The sequence below is a fragment of the Zootoca vivipara genome, chromosome 4 (genome assembly GCF_963506605.1).
Source record: "Zootoca vivipara chromosome 4, rZooViv1.1, whole genome shotgun sequence".
Classification (NCBI taxonomy): domain Eukaryota; kingdom Metazoa; phylum Chordata; class Lepidosauria; order Squamata; family Lacertidae; genus Zootoca; species Zootoca vivipara.
The window spans coordinates 84,036,740-84,049,017 of record NC_083279.1 but is presented as its reverse complement, the minus strand read 5'-3'; the positions used below and the strand labels follow the sequence as shown (position 1 = coordinate 84,049,017).

The following is a 12,278-nucleotide window of genomic DNA, read 5'->3' as shown; positions in this document are numbered from 1 at the left end:
GACCCAGCCAGAGCGCAACTACACGGTGTTTGATAAGGAGCTTCTCGCGATCCACGCTGCGTTCCAGCATTGGAGACACTTCCTCGTGGGCGCTAAGCATCCCATTCAGGTGTGCACGGACCACAAAAACCTGGAGTTCTGGAGAACGGCCAGGGTGCTCAACCAGCGGCAGATACGGTGGGCAGAGTTCTTCTCGCACTTCAACTTCTCCATCCACTACATACCGGGGGAGCAGAACATCAGGGCGGATGCCCTCTCCCGCAAGCCGGAGTACATGGAGGAGGAGTTGCCACCAGCACCCCGGCACATTTTCCCCCCATCAGCATGGTCCTGCGGAGCAGCAGTGGTGAGCGAGGCGGAACTCACAGCACTGACGGCAGCAGATGAGTTCACCACCCGCATCTTCAGAGAGCTGCGAGGGGGGAGGGACCAGGCAAGAGACTTTGAGGAACGGAGGGGGTTGCTTTTTTACAGGGGAGCCCTGTACCTGCCCACCAAACAGCTCAGAGGTAAGGTCCTCAAGCAGATGCACGACAACCCGACGGCGGGTCATTTTGGAAGGGACAAAACCACTCACCTAGTCATGAGACACTTCTGGTGGCCAGGGGTGCGGGAGAATGTTCGGGACTATGTAAGGGGCTGTGACACCTGTCAGCGAGCAAAGGTGGTCAGAGCACCACCAGCAGGTTTGCTGGAGCCATTAGCCACACCGCACAGGCCGTGGGAAGTAGTGTCCATGGACTTCATCACAGACCTGCCGTCGTCCAGGGGCAAGACAGCAGTGTTGGTGGTGGTGGACCTCATGTCCAAGATGTGCCATTTTATACCGTGTGCCAGGGCGGTCTCTGCAGAAGAGACGGCCAAACTGTTTGTTGACCACGTATTCAGACTGCATGGATTACCTTTAAGAGTTATTTCAGATCGTGGCCGCCAATTTGTTTCCAGGTTCTGGCGGCGGCTCATGAACCTCCTGCAGGTGGAGGTCAGCTTGTCGACGGCTCGGCACCCGCAGACCAATGGACAGGCGGAGCGGGTCAACGCCATTCTGCAGCAGTACCTGAGATGTTACGTCAGCCAGAGACAAACAGACTGAGTGGATCGCCTGCCACTGGCAGAATTTGCCTACAACAATGCGGTGCACGTCTCCACAGGGGTGTCGCCCTTTAAGGCCAACTACGGGCGCGGCCTCAGATCTTTCCCGGAGAGGGAGGGGGAGGAGGAGGGCCCACAGGCAGAGGATTGGGCAGAGGACCTGGAGACGGTGCACCAGCAGCTCAGAGAACACTTGGAGAGGGCCAAGGAAGCGTACAAGAAGGGGGCAGATCGCCACAGGCGACCGGGGAAGGTCATCAGGTTGGGGGACAAGGTTTGGTTGTCCTCGGAGGGACTGCCCACCAGAGGGAGGTGCAAAAAGCTGGCACCCAGAAGGTTGGGCCCCTTCACGGTCATGCAGCAGGTAAACCCGGTGGCATTCAGGCTGGCACTGCCAGAGGACATGAGAGTGCACCCTGTGTTTCATAGATCGCTGCTGTCTCCGTACAGGGAAAGTAGCAGGTTCAGAGACAGCGCACAGACCCCCGAGGGAGGGGTGGAGGGTGGAGGCAGGGAGCCACTCAATGAAGCAACGGCCATCCTTGATTCACGAAGGGGGGTGGGGGGCCTGGAGTACCTCATGGCATGGGAGGACGCCCCGCCATCCCAAAATGAGTGGGTCCCAGCCACTCAGATACAGGAGGAATTCTTAGTGGAAGAATTCCACGACCTCTTCCCGCACAGGCCCAAGCCCTGGCACATGGAACGGGAGTGGGAGGAGGAGGAAGCACAGGAGGGGGAAAGCAGTTCACCATGGAGATGGGAAGCAGAGTTTGAGGACACGGAGGAGGAGATATGGGCATTTCCGAGGTCCACTCAGTCAGAGGACGAGGTGGACTGGCAGCAGATTTTCACCCCCACCAGTTCTGAGGCCACGGACTTTTTGGGATTTCCCTCTTCACAGGAGGAAGGAGGGGGACAGAGGGACTGGGGGGAGGTGTTCACACCAACCGGATCGGACAGCACGGAGTTTCTAGGTTTTCAGTCACCACTGACACCTGAGCAGCCTCTAGGGAGGGGAGAAGGGGGGCCTGGGAGGGGGATGGATGTGAGGGGCAAGGGATATCGCGAAGCCCCTCCCCTCCTGAGTTCCAGCCCAGACCCGAGTGAGGCTGAAAAGAAGGAAAGCTCCAGCTCAAGTGGGGAAACAGGAAGTGGGTTCCAAGGCTCTGGCAGGGAAAGAGAGCCATCGTCCCAGGTGGGACAGGAAGGGGAAAGGAAGGGGGGCAGGCCAGTCCCCCCCAACTCCAGAACTTTGCAAAAGGCGTCGGGGGAAGAGGATGGGTCTCCCCAAGTTATTATGCTGGCGCAAAACGCGCCAAAAGCCACTTGGAGGTTCTGATTCAAGCTGAACAGATGTGTCTTTGTAAATAGCACTGCCATTAGCACTGTAAATACTCTGCACCAATAAAAGATGAAAGGCAGAGCTGTGTAGAGTCGTTACTCTGAAGTAGCCTTCTCCGGCGACCGTGACAGTGACAATAAGAATTGTTTGCATTGTAGCCATTTATATAGAGCATGTGGTTAGAGAGAGCCTATTCATCTGGCTTGATCTAGTTGTTTGTTCATACATGCAGTTGCCACACGTTGGAATTCCTCAGAATTTATACTTGTTGTCCCTTGTATCCACTCCAATTGCAAATGTTAAAATAAATCTAATTTGAATTCCTACTGAAAAGTGACTAGTTTGAGATGTACAATGTTTTGTTACTGTTTGTAAATAGATGTTACTTCATGGATAATATGTGATGGTGACATAGATCCCGAGTGGATTGAGTCTTTGAATTCTGTCCTTGATGACAACCGTCTACTTACTATGCCCAGTGGAGAAAGAATTCAGTTTGGCCCAAATGTTAACTTTGTTTTTGAAACCCACGATTTGAGTTGTGCTTCTCCTGCTACAATATCTCGAATGGGGATGATCTTCCTAAGGTAATTTGACATTTGACATACCGGTAGATGTGCATTAATTTTCAGTGATTATACATGCTAAGGAAGGTTGAACAAAATTTGAGGTAAAGTTAATTTAAAATGCACACATTATTTTAACCAGCCATTGTTTCATTCCATTGTGCCTTCATTGTTTCCATTTGCTTGTTGCTCATTTGGAAGGTAGACAGTTTCTCATATGAGCACAAAACTCTTGCACAAGCTTTCTTAGCAGGCTTCACTACATACATGGAATTGGTGACCTCTCCCTATTGTTCCCTTTAAAGAGAGAGTTGTAGGTCTGACAGCAACTGTAATGGGATTCTTATGCATATTAACAACTTCAAAGAGGGTTTCAAAGAAACACCAATTAGAGCAGGCATCCCCAAACTGCGGCCCTCCAGATGTTTTAGCCTACAACTCCCATGATCCCTAGCTAACAGGAGCAGTGTTCGGGGAAGCTGGGAATTGTAGTCCAAAACATCTGGAGGGCCGGAGTTTGGGGATGCCTGAATTAGATAGTTGGCCATGTTGGGTTTATTAAGCTGAGATATAAAGAAGACATAGCTGCCACATAGGTTTTTTTTGCTTGTTCCTTTGCATGAGCAAGTGAACAAGCCAGGAAGTCTTCAGTAAACTATGGTTTTCCATTTCATCCAAAACCAGGAAATCGTAATTAGCAGCTTTGGTACATGCTAAGACATGAAGGCATGGTTTGACGTATGCTTAATAGCTTGGCTTGTTCTGAACCTGTCAAACATAATTTTCAGTACTGATGATATGGAATATTATTTTATTTAAATAAACTTTTTAGCTGCCATTCAAAAACAAATATAAGACTTCTGGGCTTGTTTGTGGGGCATTGCAAGGGGGGGGGGCGATGCACCCTGGGTGCCATGTCTGGGGGGGTGACAAGAAGGCACCCCACAGAGTGCTCGTTTCACTGACACAAACAGCCATTGCGCCGCTGCGAGCGGAGGATCCTGCCACCATCCATACGGCATTTGAGCGCCGGTGCCAGTAAACCGCTATGTACAATGCATGCATGGTGTTGCACGCATGCACTGTACATAGCGATGCTGCACATGCGTTGTACATAGCAGTACAGATGGCGGTGGGATCCCTCCGTCGCTGCTACAACCACAAGTGGAGGATCCCTCCGCCACCACTGCAGCTGTGAGCAGAGGATCCAGCCACCGTCCATACGGCGCTCAGGCGGCGCCGGTGGCAAACTGCTACGTACAGTGCATGCGCAGTGTTGCACGCCCTATATAGCAACTCCACGCATGCGTCCTACGTAGCAACGCAACACGTATGCAGCTGGCGGTTTGCCCCGCCCCAGGTGTTGGTTAGCCTTCATTTGCCCCTGTTTGTAGGCATGGCAAGGAGGCTGCATGTGCTCTTCCTATACTTGTTTATGTATTGGTTTATGGCAACATATATTCTTGCTTTAATCTGAGGTATATCCCATTCTAGTGATGAAGATACTGATCTTAATTCACTGATAAAATCCTGGCTAAGAAACCAGTCCGAAGAATGCAGACAAAATCTTGAAAACTGGATTGGGGATTATTTTGAGAAAGCTCTAAATTGGGTTCTAAAACAGGTGAGTGACAATATATATATAAACAGTATCTAAGTTTGGCCTCATTGAGGGGCAGTATTTCAATATGAGTACAATAATGAGAGTCCCCTAAACGTTTTTTTTAAAGAAAAAAAGCACTGTATATAAATATTTTAAATGGACAAGTTCTAAGTTGAGTGTCAGAGGTGTTTAAGTGGGTTCTAATTCCTCCTCCTGTTTCAAAGGCAGGAAATGATATTAGCATTTTCTTGTTTAAAGCCTCTCCTTCTGCTGAACTCCAATTTCATTTCCTTCCTTGCTTGGACCAGTACTCACGTGTACATGTATTCTATTTTACTCATCTGCATGGACAACACTGTGACCAAAGCTTCAACAGGCAAGGGGATATCAGATCGGGTCTCTCCATTCTGAGGGGACAGCCCTGGTCTCATGGGCCAAGAAGCATCTGGTATCCCTGAGGTCAGAACACATTTGAGGTGTGAGAGAGTGGAGAGGCAGAAGGAGGGAGTAAGTCAGTCCCATCCTATCTTTCCTTCTTGCTCATCATTTATCCATTGCTCTGTTGATTGTGGAGCCTATGGGGATTAACACTGTGTACTTCCCAGAGCAAATGTTTCAAGATAGTAGATAGAACCTATGTGTTGCTTCTTAAGACAGATGTTCTACCAGACATCTAGCTTTTTTAAGACTGATGTTTTGAGATTGCATATGTACTTTTGAGTGCTGTCTTGGCCACCCTCAAGTTTCTGTTAATATTTGCCTCCCTACTTAAATAGGACTCTTGCACTGAGACTTGGTCCGGCTGTTGCAAACGAGTTTACAGGTTGCTTACTGCATGCTCTCTTTTACAGAATGACTATGTGGTAGAAACAAGTTTGGTTGGAACAGTAATGAATGGTTTGTCTCATCTTCATGAGTGCACTGAACGTGGACAATTTATAATCAGCCTGATAAGAGGATTGGGCGGAAATCTCAACATGAAATCACGGCAGGAATTTACAAAAGAGGTATTATTTAGAAGAACAAATTATTCATCTCATTAGCAGTTTCAGGGTAGGCAGGGAGGGGGAGAGAGAGAGAGAGTTTAAGATTAAAAATATATCTCAAGAAGAAGAAAAATAGCCAAGAACTGATATTGGCACTCAGTTGTAAAAAAACCCACCACCACCACCAAAAACAAAACCTAATAGTCTAAACCAGATGTGAAGTGCAACAAATTTCCTTGCATAACAAACAATGTGATGAGGGAAAATGTACAGTGATTTCTAGATACATAAGAAGATAAAGCATTGTACAAGTTTTGCATGTCTCAATACAAAAAAATAGCACACTTTTTTGAAGCTAAGCTTTTTTATTGTTGGCTCTCAGACAGAAGCAAGAGAAGTTATGTAGAGAGGTTGAACAGCGGTGAAGCCATTTTGCCACATCCCTGTGAATATTTATTGTTGAAAGTCACAATCAGTTTTGTTAAAAGAAAAAGAAGAAAGGAGACTAATAAGTCTAATAAATAATAATGAAATTATAACCTGAGTAGCAGAAACCTGTGTTTCATGTGGTGGAGAATGAAAATTCGGTGTTTTGGATCGAGTCTAAGTCATGCTTTAGTCCCATTGATTCCAATAGGACTAAAATGTGGCTGACAATCAAGATCTAACTCTGTAGAATCATTAGAAGGGAACATGCTTTTCATGTTTTAAGCATGAACTGACACATTCAAACTTGGGAGATGATTTTCTAGATGAAAAGAGGATACAGTTATTTTCTGTATCCAGGTTTCTATATCCAGACATATAGAACGTTGACATAACGTTTCGATCCGGTTTCTGGCGTACTGACTTTAATTATTTCTTTAAATAATTTTTTTGTTTTATTCACTTTGAGGTTTTATTTCAATCAAGCGTTGAATAAAATCTGGTGAAATAAATAGATGCGTTTGTGAAGGGTGTGTTTTATAACAATTACGTTTGGTATTTTTAGTACATTAAAAATGTTTTAATATAATTTTTGAAAGGTTTTTTCTTGGGCACGTGAGTCTCCACCGAATCCCAACAAACCATTGGACACCTATTATGATCCAGATACTGAACGCCTAATGTCATACCAATTGAAAAAGCCTGAAAACCTGACTGCTGACGATTTCAGCAATGTCCAGACTCTTCCAGTCATTCAAACGCCTGATATGCAAAGAGGCTTGGATTACTTTAAACCTTGGCTAGGCTTTCATAGTAAGCAGCCCTTTCTTCTTGTTGGGCCTGAAGGATGTGGAAAAGGGTATGTATTTTCATTTTCATACTAACTGTGATACCAGTGCAGCACTACCGTACTAATACTTAAAATGATGTTGATGGCAGTATTACTTGAAAATCAAATGTTCCCTGATGGATCTGTTCTGTTACTCCAGGCATGTGAATTTCCCCCTTCTGTTTCTTTATACTATGACTACTGCCTGTGCTCCATTGCTTAGAATATTCCTAAAATAGAATAAGCAGGTTGCTGTGGGTTTTCCATGCATGTCAGGCTGTCACATGGTGTCAGGGGTGCTCCCCAGCCAAAGGAATGAACATGGCAAATAGTTAAGAATTTATTGTCAAAGAGAACACCTACAGTCATTTCTGTGGCTCTGAATACCTACGGTATGCATACCAATCTAGCGCCTGGGCAACTATTCCCAGGTCCTAGGCTATATGTTGCTTCTGCAAGTCTAGAGCTTATCCGAACATTTAAGGAACCAGCTCTAGCTGAGCTAGAGATAGTCCAAAGTGGTTGGAGCTTTGACTTGAGGGTGAGTTATGGGTGGGATTTGGATTAATTGTGAGCTAGCAAAATGAGAGAGAAGCTTCCAAATGAAGTGCTGTGCAAGAACAATCAGCCTCTCAAATAACTGAAAATTCAAAGAAGCCTGAAGGATGAGAGCAATTTTAAAGTTTAGTTACTAGCTGTGCTGTAATGAATACTCATGTAAAAACCATGTACTTGCCCAAGGTTAATGTTTTGCTTTCTAGTTGTTGCATGTTCATTTCACATGGGTAAGGCAGACTTTAGATGTTTCCCCCTCCCCCAGTGTGCTGTATTTGCATCTTTTCATTTTCCCCCTCCAGAATGCTACTTCGTTATGCCTTTTCCCAGCTTCGGTCCACTCAAATTGCTACAGTTCACTGCAGCGCACAGACTACATCTCGGCATCTGCTTCAAAAATTAAGCCAGACATGCTTGGTGATAAGCACCAATACTGGGCGTGTATACAGGCCAAAGGATTGTGAACGACTGGTTTTATACTTAAAGGATATCAATTTGCCCAAACCAGATAAATGGGGAACAAGCACACTTGTGGCTTTCCTGCAGCAGGTGAATAGAATTTGGTTTAAATGTTGCTTTCAGAATTCTAGTACAGTATAGGAAGGAAGTTCACACTTCCTTCCTGTTCTGCTTTGAGTCACATTTGATGTTTTCACAAAATTGCACTATAATATCTGGTATAATGTTTTTTTCTTGAAAATCCTTGTGTATTTTTTTAAGCATGTTTCTCTGAATACATTTATTTTCCTGTCACTAGAAGACTTTTTGTTCAGAAGGGTGAGCTGCATGGCTAGCTATTCATTCATTACCGTCTCAGGTCGTAATTCTGACATTAGTCCTTTCCCCAAATAGGAAATTATGCAGCACATTAAACATGGGTACAGAATAAATCTTGCAGCTTAACAAGAGTAGGCAAGACAAGTAAAGATGCCTAATGTTTGGTTTAAATAACAAGTTCAGAAGTGTTTGCAGTGCAGCATTTTGGTTCAATTATTGTGAAAAACAGGTCACATGTAAGACAACCTACATTTATATGAACTTCAAATTGCTTCCATTCAGTGTTGTTTGATTTCTTACCAGCCATTCACCTTAAGGTTCCAGCGGGGGGTTGCAACAATTAAAATAATAATATTAAAATCGGTTAAAGTGTAAAGAACAGGGTGGGTTTGGAATTTGTCTATAGATACAGAAAAGGTATCAAAGGCCCAGATAAAGAGGTGCATCTTCAAGATTCAGTGAAAGCTACATAATGCACGTTGCACCATGAGGAGGAATTCTACATCTTATGTCAGAGTCATCAGGTAGTCCCTTCCCAGCCTCTAGATCAGTGCCTCCCAGGTTGCTGGGCTCCTGTCCAGGATCCAGTTCTACACTATCAACCCATTCTTCTTCTTGCTCTGATCAGCCCTGTTTAGATATCTCCATGGAGCTCACAGCATCAGTAGTGATTTGGGCAGTCTCTTCAGCTAACAGTGGGCTTGCTGTAGCATTCCCAACTTATAAGATCATGTCTTCCCTCATTTCCCAGTGACTAGTTCTCCCCACAGTGCCTTGCATTTTGAGCGTTACCCACCTCATGTGTACCTTCTTATACTGTAGAAATTTCATACATTCAGAATTAATGAATTAAGGAAATCTGTGTGTTTTCCTTAGTAGATTTTGTTTACATAATTCAGCATTTCTCATTGAAGAAATGTATGCATATATACATTTAGCATAGAGTTAACATTCCCTTTATTAGACCACATAAAGTCATAGTTACTGCTATTGCATAGTCTTAAAAAAAGCCTCTTACAAATATTTTTTTAAAAAATCTGCTTATTGTATGTCTCTGTTCTGTAAATTTTATCTTATCCCAAGGTGCTGACGTATCAGGGATTTTACGATGAAAATCTTGAATGGGTAGGGTTAGAAAACATCCAAATTGTGGCTTCCATGTCTGCTGGGGGAACACTGGGAAAGCATAAACTTACATCCAGGTTTACTTCTATTGTCCGTTTGTGTGCAATTGAGTAAGTATCTTCTTAATAATTCATATTTCATATATTAGACTCACTTTGAATTTACGAACTCTTTTTATTCCTCTGCACATCTACATTCTCTAAATTATAGCTTAACATACATTATCCTCAGAAAAGTAGTATGCTTATTGTCAGGGCCTGGACTGAAGGTGGAGAGATTGAGGAGGAATGGTGGAGGTCGCCCCCCCCCCTTCTCCTGGAGCTTTCAAAGGAGAAGAGGGCAGTATTGAATTACAGCAGTGGTTTGAGGAAGGTCACAGCTCAGAGACAAGTGAACAGGAGAGTTGAGAGGTGTTGGGAGAAGGGGGGGGAGAGACAGAGCAGCCAGCTGACACATTATCACTGGAGAGTATTTCTGACCAACCTTCTCCCAGAACTTAGTGTTTATTGAGGGTGCAAGAGCAAAGGACTGAGAGACAATTAGCCCCTGGCGGCCATTGTAAGGGGAAGTGCTGTTGGTAGGAAGGGAGGCAGGAGGAGCAACACTATTAAGGGGGGGGGCAGACTGTATTCCTTCTCTTTTGCCATGATGGTTGAATAAACTCATTAGTAAGAACTCTTTGTTTTTCTCTCCCATTATCTTAAAGTCATCTGATCTTAAACTTGGATATCATCCATATTAAGGTAAAGGTAAAGGGACCCCTGACCATTAGGTCCAGTCGTGACCGACTCTGGGGTTGCGGCGCTCAGCTCGCATTTTTGGCCGAGGGAGCCGGCGTACAGCTTCCAGGTCATGTGGCCAGCATTAGAAAGCCGCTTCTGGCGAACCAGAGCAGCACACAGAAACACCATTGTTTATTAATATTAATATATTAAGGTAGTCCCACATTAATCTAATTGAAAGCATAGCTAATGCAGTCTGGATCTGACTCATCTTTTGGTTACTAGATAAAAAAAAGTACAGGCGGCAACCATTTTGTACATATCCAATTGACGTGAGACCGCAGATGTACAGGTCCTTTTGGTCCCAGAAGAGGGCATAATAGGGGCAGGGCAGGTTTATATGCACTCCACCAATGTACACGGGGTCCAGGAATAGAACCCTTGTGCAAAATGGTCACTGTATATAATGATCTTATAAATTAACATTTTGAACCACTTACTGGCAACAGTCTTGGATGAAGATCTTCAAATAAGCCAAACTGCATTTCATTTTTGGTCTGTTCAGCTCATACGGATAGTAATAATTCTAAGTAAACAATACAAATTGATTTAAAATAACTCTGAAAGTTTGATATAATTCCATTTTCTAGTTATCCAGAAAGAGATCAGCTGCAAACAATTTATAGTGCATATTTAGAACCTGTCCTACACAAGAACCTAAAGAAACATCCTGCTTGGGGATCTTTGGCGAAAATCCACCAGTTGGCAGGATCTATGGTTCAAGTATATGAGCAGGTACAAATGATTTAATTTGGATTCTAATGAAACAGTATAAACTTTGGTGTAGAATTTATGTCTCCTGTATTAAGAGTGTCTACACCCTGGTGAAATAGCAAAATACCTAGTGGCGCAAATGAATCTGTTCAATTGTGTCTCCCATTCTATGTTTCCTCTGTGCTTTACAAACTGTTTCTGTATGTATACCAGATTCTCCTGTATCCAAGTTTTAATGATTTTAAACTTTGTAGTCATATTTATAATGGTGAATATTTGAATGCAGTGTCTTTTAGAGCAATGCAGCTGCACTGCGTACAATACACCTGGAAACAAGATTCATAGAATCATAGAGTTGGAAGGGACTATGAGGACCCCCAGCAATGTAGCAATCTTTGGCTCAATGTGGGGCTCGAACCTTAGACCCTGAGATTAAGTTATATGCTGAATACCATTATTTTGTCTATTCACTAATGAAACAATTCTGTAGTCCTGTGCACACTTACTGGCACTTCAGAGCAAGTCCTATTGAATTTTGTAGGACGTAAACTTGTGGATTGTGCTTCTAGGCATGTAAATGTATATGCATTTATTCTGGGGATAATTACTGCAATATATTGTTGAAAACAAGTGGTAGTCTTGTAGTAAAAAAGGTAGTTTTGACATCATTTATATTTCCAGGTTCGAGCAAAATTCACAGTAGATGACCACAGCCACTACCTATTCACACCATGCATTCTTACTCAGTGGGTTCTAGGATTGTTCAGATATGATTTAACAGGAGGTGAGTAACTCTGACTTACTCTCTATGACAGGGTCCCCAAACTAAGGCCCGGGGGCCGGATGCGGCCCAATCGCCTTCTAAATCCGGCCCGCGGGCGGTCTGGGAATCAACATGTTTTTACATGAGTAGAATGTGTCCTTTTATTTAAAATGCATCTCTGGGTTATTTGTGGGGCCTGCCTGGTGTTTTTACATAAGTAGAATGTGTCCTTTTATTTAAAATGCATCTCTGGGTTATTTGTGGGGCATAGGAATTCGTTCATTTTTTTCCCCTTCAAAATATAGTCCGGCCCCCCACAAGGTCCTGAGGGACAGTGGACCGGCCCCCTGCTGAAAAAGTGTGCTGACCCCTGCTCTATGACTAAGCACCTAGTTAAGTTTTTGCTGGAGTTGAAGTTGCCAAGCTGCTTCTTAATCTCTGCAGACTGTTCTGGTGCATACGCTGCTTCAGGTTCAATACTACTGTCAGTATGTCTGGCAAAGATAATAAATGCAATGTGATGGCCTTGTCCCGTTGTATCCAAGTTTTGGAACCTGGTATTTGCAGAAATGGCAAACATTACACATCAAACTATATGCCACACCAGAAGTAGCTCTTTTAACCATTTGAGAGGAGCAAAATGAGAAATTAGTATCTAAGGAACCAATAGTATTTACGTTGTTCATTTATTGCAGGGTGATAACCAAAATACGGA

At 44.0% G+C, this 12,278-nt stretch overlaps 1 protein-coding gene across 3 annotated transcripts in view; it reads left to right on the top strand.

Moving 5' to 3' along the window:
• DYNC2H1 (dynein cytoplasmic 2 heavy chain 1) overlaps window positions 1–12,278 on the top strand; it is a 151,362-nt gene that overhangs the window by 43,231 nt on the left and 95,853 nt on the right. For all 3 annotated transcript variants that reach the window (XM_060273859.1, XM_060273857.1, XM_060273858.1), the window contains 8 exons: window positions 2,817–3,024; window positions 4,498–4,627; window positions 5,458–5,613; window positions 6,618–6,877; window positions 7,705–7,951; window positions 9,263–9,414; window positions 10,677–10,821; window positions 11,482–11,584. In XM_060273859.1, the coding sequence (XP_060129842.1) occupies window positions 2,817–3,024; window positions 4,498–4,627; window positions 5,458–5,613; window positions 6,618–6,877; window positions 7,705–7,951; window positions 9,263–9,414; window positions 10,677–10,821; window positions 11,482–11,584 (1,401 nt within the window). The remainder of the gene's footprint in view (window positions 1–2,816; window positions 3,025–4,497; window positions 4,628–5,457; window positions 5,614–6,617; window positions 6,878–7,704; window positions 7,952–9,262; window positions 9,415–10,676; window positions 10,822–11,481; window positions 11,585–12,278) is intronic.